Source organism: Coniophora puteana (genome assembly GCF_000271625.1).
Source record: "Coniophora puteana RWD-64-598 SS2 unplaced genomic scaffold CONPUscaffold_16, whole genome shotgun sequence".
In the NCBI taxonomy this organism is placed as follows: Eukaryota; Fungi; Basidiomycota; class Agaricomycetes; order Boletales; family Coniophoraceae; genus Coniophora; species Coniophora puteana.
Window position 1 is genome coordinate 278,863 of NW_006913068.1, and position 24,428 is coordinate 303,290.

General features: G+C 52.7%; 5 protein-coding genes across 5 annotated transcripts; 2 read left to right on the forward strand and 3 right to left on the reverse strand.

The window, feature by feature from the left end:
• Positions 1 to 10: 10 nt before the first annotated feature.
• On the reverse strand, positions 11 to 1,330 carry CONPUDRAFT_158943 (uncharacterized protein; the record flags this gene model as incomplete). The annotated part of the gene is made up of 1 exon (XM_007776012.1): positions 11 to 1,330. One exon carries the CDS (start codon positions 1,328 to 1,330, stop codon positions 11 to 13), a length of 1,320 nt encoding a protein of 439 aa, XP_007774202.1.
• Positions 1,331 to 1,777: 447 nt separating this feature from the next.
• On the forward strand, positions 1,778 to 4,058 carry CONPUDRAFT_139978 (cytochrome P450; the record flags this gene model as incomplete). Its single annotated transcript, XM_007776013.1, has 9 exons — positions 1,778 to 1,951; positions 2,203 to 2,412; positions 2,474 to 2,539; positions 2,594 to 2,851; positions 2,921 to 3,131; positions 3,188 to 3,227; positions 3,288 to 3,551; positions 3,608 to 3,820; positions 3,878 to 4,058. The coding sequence occupies 9 exons, from the start codon at positions 1,778 to 1,780 to the stop codon at positions 4,056 to 4,058; spliced, it is 1,617 nt and encodes a 538-aa protein (XP_007774203.1).
• Positions 4,059 to 4,738: 680 nt separating this feature from the next.
• On the forward strand, positions 4,739 to 6,900 carry CONPUDRAFT_158945 (cytochrome P450; the record flags this gene model as incomplete). Its single annotated transcript, XM_007776014.1, has 11 exons — positions 4,739 to 4,885; positions 4,939 to 4,976; positions 5,033 to 5,066; positions 5,134 to 5,242; positions 5,292 to 5,341; positions 5,396 to 5,461; positions 5,524 to 5,778; positions 5,837 to 6,044; positions 6,096 to 6,399; positions 6,460 to 6,672; positions 6,735 to 6,900. 11 exons carry the CDS (start codon positions 4,739 to 4,741, stop codon positions 6,898 to 6,900), a joined length of 1,590 nt encoding a protein of 529 aa, XP_007774204.1.
• A 344-nt stretch (positions 6,901 to 7,244) lies between these two features.
• Positions 7,245 to 14,326, reverse strand: CONPUDRAFT_77169 (uncharacterized protein; the record flags this gene model as incomplete). Its single annotated transcript, XM_007776015.1, has 14 exons — positions 7,245 to 7,296; positions 7,363 to 8,419; positions 8,479 to 8,898; positions 8,931 to 8,982; positions 9,016 to 9,174; positions 9,232 to 9,341; positions 9,440 to 10,288; positions 10,357 to 11,006; positions 11,196 to 11,526; positions 11,578 to 12,140; positions 12,198 to 12,831; positions 12,893 to 13,392; positions 13,446 to 13,491; positions 13,516 to 14,326. 14 exons carry the CDS (start codon positions 14,324 to 14,326, stop codon positions 7,245 to 7,247), a joined length of 6,234 nt encoding a protein of 2,077 aa, XP_007774205.1.
• A 1,997-nt stretch (positions 14,327 to 16,323) lies between these two features.
• Positions 16,324 to 24,027, reverse strand: CONPUDRAFT_85291 (P-loop containing nucleoside triphosphate hydrolase protein). The gene is made up of 10 exons (XM_007776016.1): positions 22,505 to 24,027; positions 21,574 to 22,447; positions 20,948 to 21,516; positions 20,561 to 20,897; positions 19,717 to 20,510; positions 18,759 to 19,661; positions 18,596 to 18,705; positions 18,383 to 18,538; positions 17,853 to 18,330; positions 16,324 to 17,796 (listed from the first exon to the last, which is right to left on the reverse strand). The coding sequence occupies exons 1-10, from the start codon at positions 23,964 to 23,966 to the stop codon at positions 16,484 to 16,486; spliced, it is 6,996 nt and encodes a 2,331-aa protein (XP_007774206.1). The 5' UTR covers positions 23,967 to 24,027; the 3' UTR covers positions 16,324 to 16,483.
• Between the last annotated feature and the right edge of the window lie 401 nt (positions 24,028 to 24,428).

Consider the following 24,428-nt stretch of genomic DNA (forward strand, 5'->3'; position numbering starts at 1 on the left):
AAACACCAGGTCATCGCGAGACCGACACGTCCGCGTCGCCACGGGCCACGTCCTCGCACAGCTGTTTGTGACCAAAGACCTGAAGACTGTCACCAGAGTTGACAAGAGAACGGGAAACAGAGTTAGGGACGCGATGAGATACAGGCTGAGATGGAGGCCCACTCCCGCTCGCATCATGCTCTTGATCACGACGACGGTGTCGCTGGCGAGCGCCGGCCACGTTGGATTCGGTGGGCGCGCTCCGGGTGCGCCGGAACTTGTACCGGGGTCGCGTGAGCGTGATGAAGGCGGTGTCGACGTTGAAGTGTCTGGCGCCAAGATTATCGCTATGCGCGCGTTGGAGCTTTGTGTGGGAGCGGAGGAGGCGGTCCGAGACAGAGCTGGAAGGCAACTTTGCAGCAAATGGGGTAGCAGAGGACGGTGTCGCCGTGAGGGGCTCCTCAGGGGTCGACCGCGGCGGGGGAACCGAAGCTGAAGATGTCGGGCATGTGGATCGAGAAGTGCGTCTAGCTGAACACTGCGGTCCGGAAACCAACTGCGAATTAGGCTGAGTAACGCGGCGTCTCTTTGTATCCTGAGAAGTCGTCGGTACTCGGTTGGGATTGACATCCTTAGGAACAGCATCCTCTTCCCGAAGCGCATCAAGAGTAGCGCGAGCTTGTTCAGAACGGGTATTGGATGGTCTTGCACGGGCGCGGGTCGACGGGCTAGACATAGGACTACTAGGCATGAGCAGAGAAGAGAGGTCGCCGTGTGTCGCACGTGGTTGATGGGAGCCAACGAAGGGGTCACCGCGGGCAACGTTAAGGTCCAAGTCGGCGAGGACTTTGCGAATCCGCACAGGTCGCGGAGCAGGTGGGACGGACGCTGTGCTGTTGTCATCGAGCCAGACGCCGAAATTCTCGCGTTCCTTCTCAGCTTGAGGTACATTCTCTTCTTCGTCCGGGTCGTCACCACCGGTGGGAACGTCAAGTTGGGAAGAAACTCCAGACACAGCAAGAGCCCAGGAGCGGCGTGAACGGGTGGCGGGAGCAGGTGTTATAGGTACAGCATATTGAAGGGACGATTGGTGAAGGTTCTGGCTGTTCAGTAAGATGGCTGCATCCGAGCGAGATCGCGAACGTTTCCCGAGCAGGGTCCTCTGAGAAGATCGGGATGTGCCCGTGGCTGCATCGAGAGCAAGACGCATCGGCGTAGCCAGGATCTTTCCGCTGTACTGAGCCATAGAGATGAATTGGTGCGTGGTTAGGCAACTGGAATGGATGTAGGAGCGCGAGATAGAGTACCGAGAAAGAGATGCGAGTTTTGAAGACTCATCAGTAGGACGCATTGCGAACGAAACTGACCATGACCGAGTCAGTGTGTGGATCAGCCCAGACATCCCTCTTCGGCCCGTCTTTTCCTCCTCGGCGGCCGTCGCATGTCCTTCACCAACGTCTTTAGAAAGATACGTAAGCCATGTTGATAATTCAGGTTGAAGGAATCCGTAGGTGAGATGAAAGCGCTACAAGTGTGGTAGCAAAGTGAAGCGCTGAAGACAGGCAGCGTCCGATACCGACATAAATCCCCGGTCACGTGCGTTCAATTTGGCCGTTTGTCGCGCCCCGGGTTCTTTACTCTCCACTTCACCCCACGACGAGCAGATACGGTACTCGTTTTCGGTCTGCTAGTCCGCATTCATGGAACGTATAAGAACCCTCAGATATCTTTTCTTTGAGCTACAGGCACCACTTCCAAACGACTAAGCACGTCACATCCTACTTTATCTTCCTTCAGAATGGTCCAGTCTCCTATCATCCGCGTTGCGCTCACTGTCGTTACCTCCGTGTTTGTGTACTATGCTCTCAAATTTCTTCGCTTCCAGTACCGCAAAGTTACTTCTCCGCTTCACTGCATACCAGGGCCCAAGTCTACCCATTGGTTGATGGGTAACCCTGAGGTGATGGGCAAGGTACGTTTTGGGCCAGACTCCTAACTTGGTCTGTGTGTGATACTGAGAAACACGCAGGACTCTCAGCAGACTCAACAGGGCTGGATTGCGAAATTGTGAGTACATATATGTGATAGCTGGACCTCTATCTAAGGTTACTATGTTCGAAGTGGATCGACGTTCACGTTCTTCGGCCCGTTCAATGTATGTGCCTCACTCACTCTTTCATGGCCAATCCGATGCGCCCCAATTTGGCTGATTATCTATCACAGATGCGCCAGCTATATACGACCGACACTCGTGCGCTGAGCTATGTCCTGCAACACGGTGAAAACTATCAGAAACCGGACTTTCGTAGGGAGGGTATTATCCATGGTGAAGGTGAGCCGATCTGCACTTCTGAACGTAGGATCATCGTTGAGGCCATGTCAGGCCTGTTGCGCGTCAGAGGAGACCAGCACAAGAACCAGAGGCGGATCATGGTGCGCAAACTCATCGATCCAGCTAGTACATCATTAGTTCACCTCGGCCTTTCAACCTCAGAACCCAGCTTTCGGCCCCATCCAGCTTCGCGACTTGACCCCTATCATAACGGACAAGGTTAACCTTGTAAGTCATGGCCTTTCTTCATGAAATTCATCAGTCAAACCTAGTGTCGCTCAGATGCGCGATCTTTGGCTCCGCGAGGTCCCCTCGAACGGCGAACCCATGGTGCTTGATGCCCTGAGCTGGCTCAGCAAAGCGACACTTGATATCATTGGCCTCGCCGGGTTCCACTACGCTTTCAACGCACTAAACCCTGAAAAGAAGCCGAACGAGCTTAATGCTGCGTTCAGTGCATTTTTCAACGACACCGGGCTCAAATTCACCTCAGTTAATGGGATTCTGAGAGGACTATTTCCCATCATGGATAAGGTCTTCGTAAGTCTTCTTTCGCGTTAGGAGTGGGTATATGCGCGATTAAAACGTACCGACTGGTTTTTGTGGCAGCCTGACAAAGGAGTGGACAAGGTGATGAAAGCCCGTGCGACTATGGCACGCATTCAGGACGAACTCCTTGTGGAGAGCAAGGCGCAGTTTGCTGATGAACGGGAGAAGGACGGGGGCAAGAACAAGGCCCGAGATCTCTTGAGCTTGCTGGTTAAGGCGAACATGTCGCAAGACGGCGGGCGGCACTTAACCGACGCAGAACTAAGCGGACGTGAGTCTATGAGCTTATTGTCGAAGATAATCGACGCTGACTTGCATTCATGACAGAGATTCCGACATTCTTAGTCGCCGGTCACGAGACAACGAGGTATGATCACATTTATTCGTTCGCCGCAATGTGACACTACTTGGGCTAACACTTTCTCAGCACAGCAACTGCATGGGCCCTTTTTTCTCTGACACAGCACCCTGTTGCTCAATCCAGGCTGCGTAACGAAGTTCTCACCCTCCCTACTGACACGCCTAGTATGGACGAGCTTAACTCGCTCCCGTACCTTGAAGCCGTCGTGCGTGAAGCGCTACGCCTGCACGCGCCTGTGCCGCTTTCGGTGCGTATCGCCCAGCAGGACGATGTCATCCCGCTCGGTACGCCTTTCGTGGATATCAATGGGATCAAACATGAAAGCATCAAGCCAGTCCCTTTTTCTTATCCTGTTACAAACGCACGCTAACATGAGTGCAAATCAGGATCTCGAAAGGCGACGTCATCAGCATCCCGATCATGTTCACAAACCGTGCCCCTGCTATCTGGGGCGTAGACGCGGACAAGTTCAGGCCCGAGAGGTGGATCGACGGGGCCGTGCCCGAGGGCGCACACAGTATCCCCGGTATCTGGGGCAACCAGATGACATTCATGGGTGGTCCGCATGCGTGTATTGGGTTCAGATTTTCGCTTCTTGAGTGCGTATTCCCTCTTTCCTCCCTATGTGATTAGATAACTGATGGTGTTGCCTGCAGGATAAAGGCGCTGCTATTCGTACTTCTCCGCTCCTTTGTTTTCGAGCTTGGAGTTCCGGCGGAGGACATAGTTGCGAAGCAGTCGGTCGTGCGACGTCCGGTCGTTGGATCGCAGTGGGAGAAGGGAGCTCAATTGCCTGTGGCAGTGCGCCGCTACGAGCCTACAGAGGGCAGAATTTAGACATAGTAAATAATGTCTGTCAAGCTCGTCTCAGGCTGCGCTTGACGCTACTCCTGTACATTATTTATTTCGAAGTAGGATTGCTGTCCTTGACTTCCCTTTTGCTCGGCTGATTTCAGAGTTTGGAAAATAGATTACTACAGCCTAATATGAAGTCGTGAGCTTGGGAAAATATCAATCGCAACGGTCAACGCAGACCGAGTGCTCGATTGTCGTTCTGAAGTCCAGAACAGTTGTGTTCAGCTTGGTCCCCGTTGCCAGTCGGCTCTGCTCGTCGGGATCGTCATCGTTGCGACAGTATTTTATACCGATATCCGTGACATCCTGAATCCTTAGTGGGAGAATATGACGAGGCATTGCCAGTGAAAATGACGACAGAGTCCTTGAGCGCTGAGAAAAAAAAACCAGAAAGGAAAGGCTTGTTGAAGTGGAGGGAGGACCGTGAAGAACCACCGACGAGGTTACCCGATCACGTGGTGTTAATTTTGCATCTGCCTGCCACTTAGGAGTTCCCGCTACTTCACCTCGCTGTTGCTACACTGATCCTCGTTATGGCGCATATAAGCACCTCCCACTCCTGTCAAAGTCCAAATATCATACCAATTCGCCCTCGTACTTCCCATTGACGCTGTCTACACGCTTGAACCACTAGAATGGTTCAGTCTCCGGTCACTCGCATCATGCTGACGGCTGTCACCTCCGTCTTCGTCTACTATGCCCTCAAGTTCCTTCGTTTTCAATATCGCAAACTCACATCGCCATTGCGTCACATTCCTGGTCCTAAGGCAACACATTGGATGATGGGCAACTTAGAAGTGCTTAGCAAGGTACGTCGTCAGCTCAATCTTCGCTTTGGGACTCAGTACTGAGCTTGAAGTAGGACACTCAATCAACACAGAGGAAGTGGATAGCTGAATTGTGAGAGGATTTATCACTATTAACTGGTTACTCTCGAATCTGACAGATCTCTTTAGTGGGTCAACGTTCACGTTCTTCGGCCCACTCAACGTACGCGTTCTGTTTATGTATGTGTCTGCCGCCAACGTGCCCACGCTGACCGTCATCATTTAAAAAGGTACGCAGCCTTTTCACGATCGACACTCGCGCTCTCAGCTATGTGCTTCAACACGGCGAAATATACCAGAAGCCGGAGTCTCGTAGAGAGGGTATCATCCACGGACAAGGTGAGCATACTATTTGAGAACGTCAACATGAATGCTGATATAGAGACAGGTCTCTTGCGTGTTCGGGGAGAGCAGCACAAGAATCAGCGGCGAATTATGGTGAGCCCCATGCGCCCACCGCCTTCCGCGGGACATTGACATGGCTTCCAACAGAACCCTGCGTTCGGGCCCCTCCAGCTGCGCGAACTCACACCCATCATCTTTGACAAGGTTAACCTGGTGAGCCATGGCATACTCTTGCGATACGGCGCAGTCGCTGATGCATCACCGGCGTTTCTCAGATGCGCGATCTCTGGCTCCGTGAAGTGCCCGCGGACGGCAAGCCTGTGACGCTCAACGCGCTGAGTTGGCTCAGTAAAGCAGCACTCGACATCATCGGCCTTGCGGGGTTCCATTACCGGTTCAACTCACTGAACCCCGAAGGAAAACCGAACGAGCTTAACTCTGCGTTTAGCGCAGTCTTCACCGCGTCCGGATCGTTCGCTTCTGTAAATTCGTTTGTTCGGGGAATGCTCCCCATTCTGGATGCTGTGTTCGTGAGTGCAACCATCGAAGAATGTGTGCGTATGTGCTAATGTCGGTGGGTGTCGATAGCCTGATAAACGCAGACTAAAGGTGATGGAAGCACGCAAGAATATGGCGCGCATCGGGGGCAAGTTGCTCGCGGAGAGCAAGGCACAGTTCAGCGACAACGAGAAGAGTGAGGACAAGAGCAAAGCCAGAGATCTATTGAGTCTGCTAGTGAAGGCAAATATGTCGCAGGACGGCGGGCGGCATCTTACTGATGACGAGCTCAGTGGACGTGCGTACTTCCACTAACGAAAACTTTACTTTGCTAACATGTCTATAATAGAAATTCCGACATTCCTGGTTGCAGGTCACGAAACCACCAGCACCGCAACAGCGTGGGCACTTTTCTCCCTCACACAGCACCCCGCTGTGCAATCCAAGCTGCGCGATGAGTGCCTCACAATTTCAATCGACACGCCAACGATGGACGAGATCAATGCCCTACCTTACCTTGAGGCTGTCGTCCGCGAGGTGCTGCGCGTGCACGCGCCCGTACCGCTCACGTTCCGTAGCGTCACGAAGGATGACGTCATTCCGCTTGGAACGCCGTTCGTGGATGTCAATGGGTTGAGACATGAGAGTATCAAGTGCGTTTCCTTTACCCTTCTTCCCTTCAAACCCGACACTGAGCACGGTAATGTGAGCAGAGTAGCGAAAGGAGACATGGTCGCGATCCCGATCATGTCCACAAATCACTCAGCTACGATCTGGGGCGAGGATGCGGAGACGTTCGACCCCGAACGTTGGCTCGAAGGCAACACGCCCGAGGGCGCCCATGGGATCCCTGGTGTGTGGGGGAACCAGATGACGTTCATGGGCGGGCCACATGCGTGCATTGGCTTCAGATTTTCGCTTCTGGAGTAAGCATTATCCTGTTTCCTTCGGCAATTATGGATAATTGATCGTAGCATTGCATATGCAGGATGAAGGCTTTGCTCTTCTCTCTACTCCGTTCGTTCACATTCGAGCTGGCTGTTCCCTCTGGGGATATTGTGCCGAAGCAGACGATTGTGCGCCGGCCGACTGTTGCATCGCAGCCCGAGAAAGGCGCACAGCTGCCCGTGGTAGTCCGCCGCTACGAGGCATAAGGTGGCTCGTATTCTGAGATACAGTTACTTTTCGTCTCTTCTATCTAACTCGACTCTTAGTTTATGTTTTCTCTCTCTTGTCGCCTTCATTCGCCACATTATACTGTTTCGTACTCCCTTCCCTCATAGATCATCGACAGGGGCAGGGAGCGGCCCCTCCTTTGACTGGTAATTTTAGGTACCCTTGGTAAATAAGATTGTGATTCTAGTTGACCAGGAACAGAATAAGACTGATCAAGAGTAGTTACAATTTTGTTAGATACTGATTCAATGATCGACGCGCGATATTATCCGGGCAGAAGCGTCCCGCATTTGTGTGGCTGTGCTACCTCAAAATTCCGCTCTCATTCCATGCCTCCGTCGTCTGATGTCCTAGCTCCCCGGTCTTCCTCTTTGCTGTATAACCCATACAATCACAAACCGAGCTTGTCATTAGCGACGAAGTGGGTCCCACCGGCACACCTATATCCGTGTGTCTGCTTGATCCACCTGTATCCCATCTGGCAAACACCCATTTCCTCCAGCTTCGCTTGCACCTGCGCCTCCTTCATGCGTTCTTTTTCATCCTGCAGCCTCTGAGAAGCCATGGCTTTGTCGCGCTGAAGCTGCTTCCAGTCTGCATCCGATACGCCGTCATCGCGTTGCTCGCCCTGATCTTGAGGAGCGTTTGGCGGTGGTCCTGGGTTCTGTCGTTGGTTCGGCTCCTGACGCTGCGTCTCCGCAGTCGTAGTTTGAGCCAACGGAAGGGTACGAGATGGCAGTGGTGCATAGGCGGTCTGCATCGGAGGACCAGATGGTCCAGACGAGCCCGGGCCAGAGAAAGACCCTGCTACGTTTCGGACACGATCGGCCTGCTCTTTTATCCTCGTCGTTATGATGTCGAGTACTTCGTTCATCGAGAGCGTAAGCTCTACGTCCTCATTGCCTTGGTCAGGAGAGCCACATTCCCAAGCGCGATTGATTATCTGTCGGGCAAGGGTTTTTACATCCCGCGCATTCCCCCATGATGGCCAAGATGTCATCGTACGAAGTGCTCTTTCCACCATGACATGTATGGTCGACATCGGGTCGCACAAACTAGGCACATCTACCTTCTCGTTCCGCAGCTCCTGGATGAGCAAGGAGATGCATTGTGCGGGTGTCATGGTGTGGAAAGTGATTTGCTTGGGGAAGCGACTCGACAAGCCAGGGTTGGTCTGAAGCAGTTTGTTGATCTCCGCGTCGTATCCAGCAAGAATGACGATCAGCTTTCCAGCGAAAGTCTCCTTCGTCAATAGAGCGACCATCTCGTCTATGGCTTCTTTGGCGTAGGAGCCTTCCACCAAACGATAGGCCTCGTCAATGAAGAGCACCTTTCCAAGTGCCTTCTCGAAGACGCCTCGAGTTTTGGGACCTGTCCTGCCTACGTACTCTCCAATGAGGTCAGAGGCAGAACATTCAATCACGTCCGACGAGGAGAGGAAGCCCATGTCATAATAGACCTGCCCCATCTTGCGGGCTGTGGTTGTCTTGCCAGTGCCTAGAGTGTCGTGATTATCAGCGGTTGCAACTAACCGATTTGACAGTAAACACTCATACCTGGAGGACCTTTGAAAACGAAGTTCGTTGGGATGCTTTTTCGCATATCCCTCCCGTTCTCCTTCATTCTCTTTGCAATTCGCTGGTAGCCACCTAACTTCTTGACGACTTCCTCGCAGCCAACCACGTCTTCAAATAGTTTCGCCAGCTTTTCTGTCGCGTGTTCGTCTCGGTTGAAGTCAGGGTCGAAGTCGAGTGGCTCAAAGGCCACGTCAGCGGCCAGGTAGGGTATACGCTTTTGGTATCGCTCTTTTGCCTTTCCCAGGATGTTTTCGACTTCGCCAGCGTTGCCAAAATGAAGCCGGTTTCGGGCACGGCTGAGCAGATTGATGGCCACGTCCTTTGCTTTCTCGGTAGCGCCGAGATCGTGACTCCTCAGCTTCATCTCAAGGATTTCGCGCAGCTGCGCGTCATCGAAGTCTTCAAAAACGAATGCATTCTCAATGTCGAACCTTCTTGATAATCCGGGATTGACGTTCTACCATACGCAAGAATTTCAAGATTCTTGGTAATGCATCAAGTGTAAGATAATCTTACCTGAAACATCTCGACAATCTGGTCTTTATAGCCAAGTAAGAGGACACATCGGTCCTCCCCAGGTACACTTTGAACTTCGGCGACAATGGTGTCAATAACGGCCGTTTTGTACGAGTCCCCTCCGCTCGAGCTACTCCCCCCACCGTACAGCATGTACGCCTATGGAACAACAGAAGCCTAAACATCGAGCGAGGAAATGAATTACAGCGGACATACCTCGTCTATGACAAGAACCTTGCCAACCGTCGCTCTAAGGATTGCTTTGGTATTGTTCTCAGAATGACCGAGAGCGGAGCCCACGAAGTCAGCAGGATTCTTGACAATCACTAGTAAAATAAAAATGAAGCACTGATTCACTAAGAAAGGTGAGCGAACTACTTGCCTTCTCCATTGCTCAGAAGTCGAAGCTGAGCCAGAATCTGACCGTACAGAACGGCTACCGTGGTTTTGCCTGTCCCAGGAGATCCGACAAAGACGCGATTGAGAGAAATGTGTAGCGGTTCTTTCTCACTGAGCTCCCGTAAATAGTTGGCCGTGATGAGATCGAGCAGGCTCTTCACAGAGTCTTTGACGGACTGTAGTCCTGTCATGGCCTGGAGCTTCTTCCACGCTTCGCTCTCGACGATTGCCCTTGATGGCTCTGGGCCAATCAAGTCCTCTTTAGTCATCCAAAAGTCGTTGGGCCAGCAACCTTCGCGTCGTTCTTTACTGATCCGCTGAGCTTGAAATTCGCCCATCCTCGAGAACATGTTTTGTAGAGCGCGAGCGTTGCCGAATCCCTCGCGCCCACGACCTCGACCAAGCCGTCGGATTGCAATGCGAACATATAGACCATGCAGCCCATCTTCGATAAACATTTGGCCCTTGTACTTTTTCTCGACCAGGTCGCCGAACATGGCAAGGAGCTCACTGTCGGTGTAGTCGACAAACTGGATCCGGTACGGAAAACGACTTGGGAGTCCTGGGTTGTGCTCGAAGAACCTCTCCATTGGTTTGTTGTATCCGGCTAGAATGAACACGATTGTCCCCACTTTGTTCTCGATCTCCGCAAGAAGGAAGTCAAGAACTTGCGCTCCTTGGAAGTTGTGCTCGCTCGCGAGTTGGTAGGCTTCGTCAACAAATATCGCACCCCCCTCCTCTTCTTCGATAAGATCTTCAATCATTGACTTGGCACCAGATACACCGCCGTTGGCGAGACGTGATCCAGTCGTCTCAACAAACCCCTCACCAGGAAGGATCTCCATGGACGCCAAAAATTTCGCGTACAGGCGAGCTACAGATGTTTTGCCTTCATCATTCTATTTAGTACCGTGTTGAACATCGGGACAATCATAAACTTACCTGTCCCTGGATTACCGAGAAGAACCAGATTAAGACGCTCTTTTCCTGTGTCCACCTTTTGACGCTTCATGACATTTATCTTGTCCATAATCCTAAGAAACTGCCATTTGACTTCTTCAAGCCCCGTCATCTCCATAAGTTCGTCGATAGCATTGTTGCCGAGTCCTTCTAAGTCTTTACGACGTTGCCACTCTTGTCGTGCAGCGGATAACGCCGGTTTCAACATTCCATTTCCAGTGTGTGATGAAGCGTCATCTTGAGGGATATCTACTAAAGACGTTCCAGACGCTGGATGTACACTGTGGTGTGATGAAGCCGACGGTGTCTGTGAGAGTTGAGGTCTAGCTTGGAACTGTGGTACTAGACTTCGGTCGACGGCGGCAATGGGCGCATTTCGATGCATGGCAGCGATAGTTTCTTGAATGTCTCTTTTCCGCTCATCTATTGCCGAACGTCTCTGCTGGGATTCTAGCTTGTCACGTTGCGCCTCCCTCATGATTCTGAGCTGACGTTCCATATCGGCAAGCTCCGCGTCGGACTTCTCTTTCTCAGTGTCGCGATGCTTTTGACGTTCGTAGTTTTCTTCGGCCTGGGCCCTATTGTGTTCCTTTTCTGCATCGCACCAACGACATATTGGAGACTTTCCTTCGCTACATACCCAATGGAGAATGTGACGATCAGCGGAGCACCGACCGTCCATTAAGCGACTGCAGGGCATTTTCGAGTGATCAACCAAGTGATGACACCTTAGAGGGCAAGGGTGATCGCATTCAAGTTCCTCGTCGCTGAGATGTTAAATAAATCAGCAACGCAGGTAACATATAGGACCTGAGACGTACCACGGCTCGGCACAACCACCTTCGGGACAGTGAATGTCAAAGTCAGATGGTGTAACTAATACTCGGCAATGCCTCATATGTTCCTCGCATTCAACGGGGAATCCGTCGTAAATATATCCTTTGTTCTGCAGCGAGCTGACGAATCTAGCCCAGAGCACTCCTTCTTTTTTAGAGCGCATAAGTGTTTCGGCGTCACCTAAGAAGATAAGTCCGTCTTTGGCTCGTGATAGTAAGACGTTCAGGTATCCTGGGGTGGGTTCAACTTCACTTTCGAAGCTGCATCCCGATAAACTGGCAATGACTATCTTACTCTCTTCACCATTGAATCCACCTGATAAAAAGTCTGAGAATTTATTGGCCTCCGAGTTTAGTTTGTACATACCAATCGTGGCAGTTCGTAGAGGTTTCTTATTTAGTCTCGCAGCGGAGACGCTCCGTAGTCCCGCTCTAACGAGATCATGTGAGTCCAGATCGTTTAGGACTGGATCAGTCTCCGCCTGAAGTGCCTCACGAATCGTACGGAGCTGTCCAGGGTATACCGTGAGCAGTACCATGTCGTCAGTACCATGTCCCTGCTGCGCCATATACTTGACGATCTTGATGATCATCTTGACCTCGTAAGTGTAATCTACCGACGCAAGCGAAGACATGATCTCGCTGTCATCGTTAGAGGAACTTTTGAACTTGGCGCAATTGATGAATATAATGTTCTGCTGAATGCCGGTCACGTTGTGTCGAGCCTGTGTCTCTGGTGCATTGTCGATTTCGGGGTAGGTAAGCTCGCGGACAAGGCAAGCAATATCACGATTCATCCGGTACTGGGTTTGAAGCGATTGACAAGGAAGACCCTTGCGTATAAGTCGCTCGAAGAGAGTGCAATCGAGGTCATACCCTGCACCGCTCTCTACCTTTAAAATGGGGTTGTTCACGTTTGGACGAGGTTGCCTGGGTAAAAGTTAACCTCTAGCGCACGTGAAGGTTTGCGTTGATTGTTAGACTTACTTATAGTCGCCAATAAGAATAAGATGGCGGGCTGTAGAGCCGAGCGCTGCGAGAACATCTCCTTCCAGTATTTCACCTGCACCCTCAACGAGTAGCACATCTGGAGATACCGTGAGAAGATTCTCGGAAAACTTGGCAGCTCCAGCTATGGTACATCCGATGATGCGCTTCCTACTCAACATCATATTATCGCAGAAGTTGTTCATTCGATCCATCTGGACTAGCCATTCGTCGTAGGCTAGTCCATCCAATCTCAATCTAGCGGCTTCTTCCTCTAGCGTCTCCGCGATCAGTTCGCAGGAACCTGCGTCACTGGCAAGCGCGAGAAAACGGCAGAATCTTTGTTCGAGATCGTGAGCCTGCTCGTCGGATTTCCTCTTGAGCTCGCCAGCCGTATTCCAGCATGCATTTTTGAGATGCTCCCTCTCGTAATCCTGCGAATATAGACCGGGGTTCTGACTCTCGATGGGCTCACTGAGGCGCACAATCTGTTCAGAAGAGATCCCGATTTTAAGAAAGCCTTGCAAAGTCTGGTGTAAAGCTTGGTCGGTATTGCAAAGGACAAGTATCTTTTGAGGCGTGTGCTCATGGATTATTTTTGCAACTAGACGGCACACAAGCGACTTTCCTGTACCTGCCGTGAAATGATATCGAGTTACAGACATGATGGCGGAAGTGATGAACGCGGCTCGTACCTGGGGGACCGTGGACGAGCGCGACTCTCCGCGTGAGACAGGTCACTAATGCTACTGCTTGATCCCGGTCCAACCGGAGAGAAAATGGTATATTTAGAAGGTGCTTCAAGTCTTGACCCGAGTCTGCGTTAATCCTATCGGCAATCCACCACGCGTACATGCTAGGCATACCGACGGAATCGTATTTCCTCCAGAATAGAAGCTCCTCCGAAAGTGGAACCTGCTGCATACCTTGTAGCGCCTTCAAAACTGGCTCGAAGGCAAAAAAAGGAGTATCGCAAAAGAAGATGTCGACGGAGCGAGCAGAGCGAAGAGCGACAAGGGTTTTCTCGACTGAAGAGTTGTCCACAAGTCGGAGGACGACCTCTGGCGGGGTTCGTGCGAGAAGCTCCTCGTCGCGATGGACCTCCGCCAGAGATATGAGACGCCCGTCGGACACGATGCGAGCGAGGGATTGGTGTTTTACAATACTGTTCCCAATATCGGCTTCTTTGAGAGAACTTGGAAATACATATCAGCATATATATACGTGTGAGGTTATGAATACTCTTACTTGCACTGAAACACAAGCGCCCAACGTGATCGACGGTCGGGGCTACCTGTGAATGCACCTACAAGCTGACCGGAAGTGACTATGGAACGCCGGTCGCTGGCGCGTTCGCACATCTGATGGATGAGGTTCTCCCTGTTGAGGCGAAAAAGTGTTTCAAGGTGACGTGTGTGCGCGGTTGACCAAGCCTCCGTATTATCTAGATCTGCGTGATGGGGGAGAAACGGCGCCTGTGTACATTGGACTTCTTGTAACGTAGGAATGATGGATATCCGACGAAAGTCGGCGAAGTCGTTGTCGTGCCTGTCACCAGGAACTGGCTTGTTAGCTGAGTGCGTGCCCACGCTGTATGCCATCAACACTTCCTGAATCCTCTGAGCAATAGACTTGACGGTCGCAACACTGGAATTGGAAAGACGTTCGACGACGTTGGTGTCTCTTGACCAGCGGCGGTGGTTTTCTGCTTGTTCATTGGACATGGCAACTAAATGAAGCAACAGCTGGGCGAACCCAATCTCAGCTGAGTTTGAAAGGGTCCTTTCTTCAAGCGCTTGTCCGAGCGAGAACCAGAAGCTCGGAGGGTCGACGATCCTGTCAACGATTGTACTCAGAACGTCTCCGCCTCCGATAAGCTTCAGCGTGGGATTCTGAAAAAGATACTCGAGAAAAGCAGTGGCAGGGCCGTTAAGAAATTGGAGGGAAGAATCGAAGCTGAAAGCGGACTGAATATGATCGAGAGCGTGGGCACTGGAAACGAGTTTGTTGGCGCACACGACTGGGTCGGGTTGGGTGCATATTGCTTCGAGATATTGGCGGGAGTTGTTTATGGTTATCCTCTCTTTTCCCGCCAACACGGCATAGAAGAGCTTGTCGCGGTTCTCCATGAGCGAGGAGAGGAGTGAGGATTTTGGTTGAGGCCTAGGACGGGGACGATGGAGCTGGATTCAAATATGGGCGCAAAGTCCTGTGCAGTACCGGATCTTAGATCAGGACCTCGGCAGATTTACTGAAGACCCGAAGCTAATCGATATCGATGGAGCCTGCACGATCTTTAAAGAGAGGAAGAGCCGTTTGTGCGAGCTATCATTGTAGAGCAGGCGGTGCATGATTAAATCCTCGCGATGTGGCTGTTAGCCGTTTATCGATCGAGAAGGAGGCTAAACATGCTGCATCCATTCTCCAACGGCCAAAATTATGCTCACAGGATGTCTTCATTCCGTTTTCACTTCATATTAACTTCTAGCGCCGGGAGCATATGGGCGCCAATCTATCTCTTTACACAAGGGATCCTTGCCCTGTAGTTGATATTTTGCCTCATCCACGTCGTCTAGGTCTGCAAGAGTTAGTGAATAATCTCTGAAGAAGCTGCTCGAGTTGCGTGCTGAGATTAGATGCCTTGGAAGATGATAGCTAGATGATAGCAGCTCTCGCTGCACGACGCGCTAAATAAAGAGCACGCATTCATGAGATCGTGATCGGCGGATCTGGAGGGTATCTGCGGCCTCACAGGAAGGTGAATTATCATAAGATCCAAAGGGGCCGTGTCTACACGGGCGAGAGCCACACCTGCTCCTTTGGAAAGGCATTAAGACCTCAGTGAACGAGTAAGCTCCTCACCGCGGCTGTGTTACTTATGAAGTGTTGCTTTTCGACACGAAATCTGGCTAAGGGTTTGGGTCCTGGACCAGTGATGTGCACCTATGCTGTTCTGAAAGCAAAGCAACTCCTCAACCACGTTCCTTCATGGCAACTTCGTATAGCTAAATCTTTACGGGACACACTGCCATGAAGCTTATTGAGGACAGACCTTGCGCTAAAGTCGTGGTGGGTGGAGTTCATTAGCGCCCATCAGGAAAAAAATGCATTTGTCAGTTCCGTACAGGAATCCTAAATAGCCGCTCCGGACACACGTAAATTAGAGAAGAATCCGCGGGAATGCGAAATCATGCCGTTGTGCGGTATACGTGCACTTGATTGGGAGGCTACAGAAATTCAAGGGATGCCGAGCAACAAACGATGAGTGGGCAAGTCACTACTTTGGAACTCTCTCTGTATCATACCCAACAGTGCTCGTCTTTCAGCTTTAGTCCGTATGCCGTCTGATATCATGATATAGGTGCGTGTCGGGTTACACGTATTGCACGTCTACACTTGTTCTTGCTCTCGAGCTCCTCGGCATCAGATCCAGCTGCGTTATTATCCAATACAGCTCTCGGCCCGGTCTTCCGCACTAGCTTTGGTCAACTTGTGCATGCCTTCCGGCGCCAGTGATACCAAGCTTAAGAGCGTCACCTTCATCACTTGCTGCACTCAAGGCGTTGTCTAAGCTCGTCGCCTACATCCCACATACAACAGTTTCCAGCTTCGTGTCCCAATCACCGACCTACTCGTAAAGCGCGGAGCACCTCACACTCGTAAGTCACCCACTGAGTACTGAGGTGCCAAAGGAAGAGAGGGTAACGAAGCGACGGGAAGCGACGGGAAGCAAGGTTGAAAATCGAGAAGGATGGTGCGTGTAAGTCCCTCCTTGATAATATAGATTCGGAGGTTCATTGCGTAGGACCGATCAAACGCGTAAGGTCGATAGCTATTAGCAACGAGAGCTGAACGTTCAACCTGCGCATACTCTATTTCCCATCATAAAGCAAGCTCTGTATGAGCTATCAATACAGAGCGCTCTCGTCGTGATCGCCCGCTCCCGGGCCACATAAAGCAAGGCATCGTTGTCTGTTGTTGGCCACCCCTGTTCATGGGTACGAACTCACCTAGAGTCTAGCCCAGCCTAGCCCTATTCGCCGCCTCGACGCTTCAAGCAGGCAGTACTACCTGTTGGATTGGGACATATAGAACAACAGGTGCGTAGTATCCACTATTAGCTTTGCGTTTAGTGACCCTTTGATTAGTAACTCTGTCTCCGTATTACATGTAATATATAGTCAACCAGGCGCGAATACAGCGCCCAAGCGCTCCTTACGTCGCTGCCTTCAACTCGTTCTATGGCCACGGAATTCAACAAGATCATATGTCTGTTATCTCACTAATCACATCCCGAGTTGCTCGTTGGAAATGTAGTGGCTCCCGCCAGCACATCTGTATCCCTGTGCCTGTTTGATCCACTGGAAGCCAGCAACGCAAACCCCCATCTGACGCAGCTTTGCCTGTGCCTGAGCCTCCCGCTTGCGCTCTCGTGCCTCCTCGTCCATTCTCTTCTTAATCTCAGCGGCGATTCTATCCTTCTCTGCTCTCGCCTCCAACTCTTTTATACGCGCCTCCTCCAACCTACGCTTACGGTCGTCATCCTCCGCCTTGTTCTTCGCTTGAATCTTGGCGAGACGAGACATCTCCACTGTGAGCTTCTGGATGCGCGCGTCGGTCTCGCGGTACTGGTTTTGCGTCTTCTGGATATCTTCAGCCGCGCGCTTTTGAGCCTCTGCGATGCGTTCTTTGTCGAGCTGAAGCTGTTTCCAGATTGCGTCCGGGACGCCGGGATCGCGCTGCTCGGTTTCAGGCTCCTTGGGCTCTTGTTTCTTTTGCTGCTTCGGTTTGGGAGGCGCTTTCTTGATGGTTGTCGTTGTCTGCGTCTTCGGAGGGGCAAGAGAGGGAGGCTGAGGAGAGCCGACCTGCACTGGCGGAGGCAGCATCGACGAGACTGGGGGTGGCTGCCTCAGGTTTCTAACACGATCGACCTGCTCGCTTAACATCTCCCTCACGATGGGGAGCGCTTCCTCTTCAGGAAGGACGAAGTCTACGCCGGCATTGTCGTCGACAGATGAGCCGCTGATGTAAGCTCGCTGGATCATCTTCTTCGCAAGCGTCTTCACGTCCCGCGCATTCCCCCACGACGGTAGCTCAGATAGTGTCTGGAGAACGCGCTCCATCTCTGCGTATACGTGTGACTCGGGATCGTCTAGGTCAGGAACTTCAATCTTCGCCTTTTGTAAGTCCTGGAGTAGCAAGGAGAGGCACTGGGCGGTGGTCATGTTCTTGAACACGATTTGATCAGGGAAACGGCTCGAAAGCCCGGGGTTGACGCTAAGCAGTCCGTTGATCTCGGCGTCGTAGCCCGCAAGGACTACGACTAGCTTGCCGGCAAAGGACTCCTGTGTGAGAATGCCAACAAGCTCGTCCATCGCTTCCTTCGCGAAGTGGCCCTCGGCCAGGCGATAAGCCTCGTCAATGAAAAGGACTTTCCCGAGCGCCTTCTCGAACACGCCGCGAGTCTTGGGGCCGGTTTGTCCAACGTACTGGCCCACGAGGTCGGAAGCAGAGCACTCGACTAGCTCGGTGGATGAGAGGAAGCCCATGTCGTAGTAGACCTGACCGATCTTACGAGCGGTCGTTGTCTTGCCGGTGCCTTGAAGGATTTACGTTAGCACTTGCTGTGATTGATAAAGAAAATTATACGCGTACCTGGAGGCCCTTTGAAGACAAAGTTAGTCGGAATATTCTTGCGCATGTCAATCCCTTTGTCTTTCATCCTCTTCGCAATCCGCTGGTAATTGCCCAGCTTCTCGACGATCTCCTCGCAGCCAATGACATCCTCGAACAGCTTCGCGAGATTGTCGGAAGCGTGCTCGTCGCGGTCAAACCCGGGATCGAAATCCTGAGGCTCAAAAACGACGTCGGCAGCGGGGGACTGAAAGCGCTTCTGATAACGCTCCTTTGCCTTTCCGAGGATGTTTTCGACCTCGCCAGCATTGCCGAAGTTCGGCCGATTGCGAGCACGGCTGAGAAGGGATATAGCTGCATCCTTTGCCTTTTCTATCGCGTCAAGATCTTGGTTCTTCAGTTTTAGTTCGAGGATTTTACGTAGTTGTGCATCGTCGAAGTTCTCGAAGTTGAAGGCGTTCTCAACGTCGAACCTTCGAGACAGCCCCGGGTTGACATTCTGTTTTCAAGATGTCAAAAAACGGACAGAAGCTTGAAGCAAAGCTAGTTACCTGAAACATCTCGATAATTTGATCCTTATATCCGAGTAAGAGTACGCATCGATCCTCTCCAGGGACATTTTGGACTTCCGCGACGATAGTATCGATGACGGATGTCTTGTACGGGTCGCTGACGCCAGATGACTTCCCTCCGTATAGCATATACGCCTGTTAGATCACAATATATCAGCTGCTGCAGTTAAGGACGACACGTCGCATAAATACCTCATCGATGACAAGGACTTTGCCAACGGTGGAGGCAAGTATGGCTTTGGTGTTTTTCTCCGACTGGCCGAGCGCCGAGCCGATAAAATCGGCAGGATTCTTGACGACAACTACAAACTACGGTTGAGCACGATGTCGAAGAAAAAATAGAGCAGTAGGTTACCTTCACCATTGCTCAGCAATCGGAGCTGGGATAGTATTTGACCGTAGAGGTTGGCAACAGTCGTTTTGCCCGTGCCTGGCGAGCCGATGAAAACGCGATTGAGCGAGAGCTGGAGTGGCTCCTTCTCGTTAAGCTCTCGGTAGTAGTTCGTCGTAATCATATCGAGGAGGCTCTTCACGGAGGCCTTGACGGACTGCAGACCAATCATGTCCTGTAACTTCTTCCAAGGTTTGCTCTGAACAATCGCTTTGGAAGGCTCGGGACCGATGAGATCTTCCTTGACCATGAGGAAGTCGTCAGGAAGTTTGCCCTCGCGTCGTTCTTGGCTAAGCCGTTCCGCTTGGAACTCGCATATCTTCGAGAACATGTTTTGCAGCGCACGAGCGTTACCGAAGCCCTCACGTCCGCGCCCTCGGCCGAGTCGCCGAATCGTGACCCGTGCGTATAACCCATGAAGTCCGCCCTCTATCTTCATTCGTCTCTTGTACTTCTTCTCTACAAGGTCGCCGAACATGGCGAGGAGCTCGCCGTCCTCGTAATCCGCGAAATGTAGCTGGTAGGGAACGCGACTGGGGAGACCAGGGTTGTGCTCGAAGAACTTCTCCATCTGCTTGTTGTAGCCGGCGAGGATGAAGACGATGGTACCGACTTGGTTCTCCATCTCGGCGAGGAGAAAGTCTAGAACCTGCGAGCCCCCGAAATTGTGCTCCCCGGCGAGCTGATAGGCCTCATCGATGAACACAGCACCTCCTCCCGCTTTGACGATGTCCTCAAGCATTTTCTTGGCGCCAGGAACGCCATCGTTGGCGAGCCGTGATCCCGTCGTCTCGGTGAACTCTCGACCAGGAAGAACCTGGATCGACTGCAAGAACTTCGCATATAGACGCGCTACTGTTGTTTTGCCTGTGGCGATACCATCAGCGCCTATATAACGGTGCCACCGTGTGCGGAAACGTACCCGTTCCTGGATTCCCAAGGAGGACCAAGTTCAGACGCTCCTTTGTTGCGTCGGTTCCCTGGCGCTTCATCACGTCGATCTTGTCCAATATCCGGAGAATCTGCGCCTTTATGCCTTCAAGGCCCGTCATCTCCATAATGCTGTCGATGGCGTCGTTGCTGGCACCGTCCATGTCTTTGCGGCGCTGCCATTCTTCGCGAGAAGGAGAGCGTGCAGCCTTCAACGAATCGCTGGTGGTGGTAGACGGAGCAGCCTCCTCAGAGACATTACTAGAGCCGGGCAAACCGGAGCTCGAGGGAGTCTGAGAAGGCACTTGAGGAGCAGACGTATGCGGAGTGGCTGAAGGCGCAGTCGAAGAGGGTCTTATCGAATCCAGTTGAGATGAAAGGTGAGCCTGCCGGTGCTTGAGGCTGGCGCGCATATCCTCCAGATCTTTCTTCTTCTGCTTAAGCGCCCACTCCCGTTTTTCCGCCTCCAAAGCCTCGCGCTGCGCCTCCTGCTCCGCCTTGATCTGACGCTCGATCTCAGCGAGTTCCTTGTCATGTCTCTGCTGCTCTGCGTCGTGCTTTTGCTGGCGCTCGTAGTCCTCCCGCGTCTGCGCCTCGGCACGTTCCTTGTCTTTGTCGCATCGACGACAGCTCGGTGGCTGGCCCTCGCTGCACTTCCACTGGAGCGTGTGCCGAGTGGCGGCACATTTGGTGTAGACAAGGTGACTGCAAGCCATCTTCGAGTGGTCCGACAGCTGGTGGCACTTCGAGGGACAGAGATGGAGTCCACAATTGAGCATAGTGCCGCTGAGGAGGTAGATGAGCAACGGGATCGTCATCATGAGATTGCACCATACCAATCCTCCGTGCACCCTCCATCGGGACAATGCCGCTCGAAGTCCAGCGGTCCGGCTAGTATTCGTTGACGGCCAGGGTGCTGCTCGCACTTGACAGGGAAGCCGTCGTAGATAAAACCTCGGGTCGTCAATATCGTGACCAGCCTCGTCCAAAGTTCCCCTCCCTTTCGAGAATGCATGAAGGTGTTGGCATTTCCGATGATGAATAGCCCGTCCCTCGCTCGAGAAAGTAGCACGTTAAGACGTTCAGGCGAGATCATGAACCCGATGTCGTTTTCGGCGTTGCTCCGCGTTAGGCTGATTATGACAAGCGAACTCTCTTCTCCCTGATAGTTATCTGTATAGGTAACGTGAGCGAATACAACGGGTTTTGTACGAGCAGCGTACCAATAGTGGCGAGGCGAAGTTGCTTGTTGCTCAGCTTTGCTGCGGAAGGAGATAATAGACCAGCTTTGACGAGGTCGTACGAATCCAGGTCATTCAAGACCGGATCGGTCTCCGACTTGAGCACCGCACGAAGCTTGTGAAGCTGACCAAGGTAAGGCGTGAGCACAACCATCTTGTCCGTGCCGTACCCCTGCTGCGCCAGATACTTGACAATTTTGAGGACCATCCCCACTTCGTGCGTGTTCTGCTTTGATGACGTAGACGATAGGTCTCTCCGGTCGACAGCTTCGCGAAAGTCATCCTCGTGCTTGTCGTGGTTGATGAAAACAACGTTGCTCTGGACGCCGCGCACATGAGCGCGGTTTTGAGTACCAGGCGCGTCAGTAAGCTCCGGATAGGTGAGCTGGCGGACAAGATCAGAGACCTCGGGGCGCATGCGGTGCTGCGCCGTGAGAGTGTGATGCGGGAAACCCTTGAGAACGAGGCGCTCGAAGAGTGAGCGGTTCAGATCGTAGCCCTCATCCTTCTCGACGGTTAGACGGTAATTGTTCACTTTCGGCCGAAGTTGTCTGAAATTTGACCGATCATCAGCTATAAATACGAACCGTGGTTGGTAATGTGCTTACTTATGATCGCCAATCAGGATAAGGTGCTTGGTCGTCGAACCGAGCGCTGCAAGGATGTGGCTTTCCAAGATCTCGCCGGCCTCCTCGACAAGTAAGACATCCGGGCAGACAGCCCGAAGGTCCTCCGAGAACTTCGCCGCACCCGTCGTAGTGCATCCGATGATTCTCTTGCTACGGAGCGTCGCAATATCGCCGTCGCTGTTCTTTCGGGCAAGCTCTGCAATACACTTATCGTAGTCTTTCCCGTTCGATGCGATCCCAGAGACAGAGTCGTGGAGGATCTCTGTCCTCCACTTCTCGATGCACTGGCGACGCAGCTGGAGCGGAAGCGACCAGATCTCTGCAGCTTCGCGAACGTGCGGCGCATCTTTGAGGACACCGGCATCCCAGCCACGCGTCCACTGGTTGATCAGGTACGTGGAATCCATCACGCGTCCTTTCTTCCCGACGCGGGTCATACCGTCGTTCGAAGCCGGCACCTCAAATGCGGCAAAGTACTCGGGGTAGTCGAATTCGATGTGCATGAGAATCTCCTGATAACCGGGATTGACGCTCTGGAACTGGTGGAATTTGCGCTCGAGTTCGCCGCACAAATCCTCCGACTGCATCTTCAGCTCATTGATGATGGTCCAATCAGCCCGCGTGCGCTTGGCGGTGACACGCTTTTGAGAAAAGAGTGTAAGGTGTTGGAGATTTTGGTCCGAAACACGCCCGCCGAGGCGGACCATGCTCTCCGAGGGGATGCCGATATCGATGAGGTCCTGCAAAAACTGGTCTAGCGCGTGGTTGGTGTAGCAGACAACAAGAATCGTCTGAGTCGTGGTGTCGTGAATGATTTTGGCAAGCAGCGCCCCGATGAACGACTTTCCGGTCCCTGTAGGTGCACGATGTCAGTCACCAACCGTAATCCTCGATACGCGGATCAACGTACCTGGCGGACCCTGTATGAGCGCGACACGCTGGGTAAGACCAGCGACCAAAGAAGCCGCCTGAGCCGTATCCAGTTGAATGGACTTCGGCGTTTGCAGGAGACGCCTCAAGTCCTGGGATGGATTCACTTCCACCGCATCTGCGATCCGCTCCGCGTACACGGCCGGGCTCACCATAGGGTCGTCGTCCTTCCAGAAAACGAGCTCCTCCGAGAGGGGAACCTCCTGTATGCGCTGCAGCGCCTTCAGAATAGGCTCGGAAGCGAAGAAGGCGGTGTCGACGGAGAGGATTTGAACGCTCTCGGCGAGCCGGAGGCTGATGAGCGTCTGCACGATTGTGGCCTCTCCCTCGAGCTGGAGTGTGATTTCGGGCGGCTTCTTAGCGAGACGCTCCTCGTCGCGATGGACAGTCGCGAGCGAGACAAGCTGTCCGCCAACGATAATGCACGCGAGCGACTGGTGGCGAAGGATCTTGCTGCCGACGTGATCATCTTTGAGGAAGCTACGACGGTCTTTGTCGGGGACCTTATGGAACTGCTGGAAGTCATGATCGGCTTTGAGCACAATTGCCCAGCGGAGCCGCCGGAGAGGGTCGCCGGTGAAGACGTCGATCAGATGAGCTGAAGTGGTGAACGCACGGCGCTTGCGCTGTTTGACCCCTGTAGCTATACTTAGTTCTTCGCGCACGTCATAGATAAGATCCTCGCGATTGAGCCGGAACTGGTTATCGATGTAGTTCGCGAGTCGGGTGGAGACGGTTTCTGGGATCTCGAGCTCTGCGCTCCTGCGGAGGAAGGGGTCCTTCTGACACGCGATCTCCTGCGGGGTAGGGAGGATGGTTATCTTGCGGAAGTCTGCGAAGTCGTTGTCGTGCCGACCACCCGGTCCCTCTTCGTAGTCCTCCGGTACGTCTGTGTCGTACGTGGAGAGGATATGGCGGATTTTGTGGGAGATAAACTTGACGTCCTGCACGGTTGACGCGCTGAGCCGCCCGAGGATATCGGGCTCCTTGGCTAGATCGCGATAGCTCGCTGCCTGGTCACCCGATGTGGTTATCAGGTGGAGAAGCAGCTGAGCGAACCCGATCTCAGCGTTCTCTGCAAGGAGCCCAAGCTTGAACGAGTGAGCGAGGGAAGACCAGAAGAGCGGGCTTTCGAGAAGTTTGCTGACGACCTTGTTGAGGACGTCGCCCCCACTGAGCTGCTTCAGCGCGGGGTCACCAAAAAGGTACGTAAGCAGGGCCGCTCCGGATTCGTTGAGAAACTGATGGGTAACGTTGAAGGACATGGAGGCTTTCATGTTTTCGAGTGCCAGGGGGTTGGAAACGAGTTTACCGAGGCATACGGCGGGGTCGGGTTGGGCGCAGACGGCCTCGAGAAACTGGCGAGAGGTGTTAGGGGTCACTTTAGCTTTCCCGAATACCGTCTGATTGAAAAACTTGTTGAGTCTTTCTCTTCTATCCATCGTGGTAGAAGAGTGTGTAGTCGGCTAGTATAGCGTCGAGTCCGAAGCTCTGTGAAGGGGGGAGGGAAGGACTGCGCGAAGTCTCGTACAGCGACGAGCTCTCAAGCGCCCAAGCACGGGTGCTGTAGAACCTAATCGAACTTTCGAGGGTCCCTATCCTAGGGCCCATGCTGTGCATCGTTCAATGGAAATCGAAGGTCCCCTAACCTAGGAAACACGCTGCTTGAAAACAGCGGCGTTCTCTTATCTCGTCGAATCACGGCTGTTTACAGGTTCAGCCACGCCAAACTTAGCTTACCGAAAGACGAGGCGCCCACAGACCCTGAGATCGAGACGACGAACCAAGTACCTTTCGGGTCTCTAACCTGCGCGCTGGTCCCTCAACGTCAACCGCCCACTCAAGACCTCGCCTGAAACCGTACGATTGTGCGTCCCTCCAGATGTTGAGTATCGCCTACACGC

Bases quoted from the DNA above. Each gene is read 5' to 3' on its own strand.
- CONPUDRAFT_85291 (XM_007776016.1), bottom strand. From the start codon at position 23,966: ATGGATAGAAGAGAAAGACTCAACAAGTTTTTCAATCAGACGGTATTC. The intron at 21,517-21,573 runs GTAAGCACATTA...GTCAAATTTCAG, and splicing joins ATCCTGATTGGCGATCATAA to ACAACTTCGGCCGAAAGTGA. The intron at 18,331-18,382 runs GTAACTAGCTTT...TCTTGAAAACAG, and splicing joins AAATTATCGAGATGTTTCAG to AATGTCAACCCGGGGCTGTC.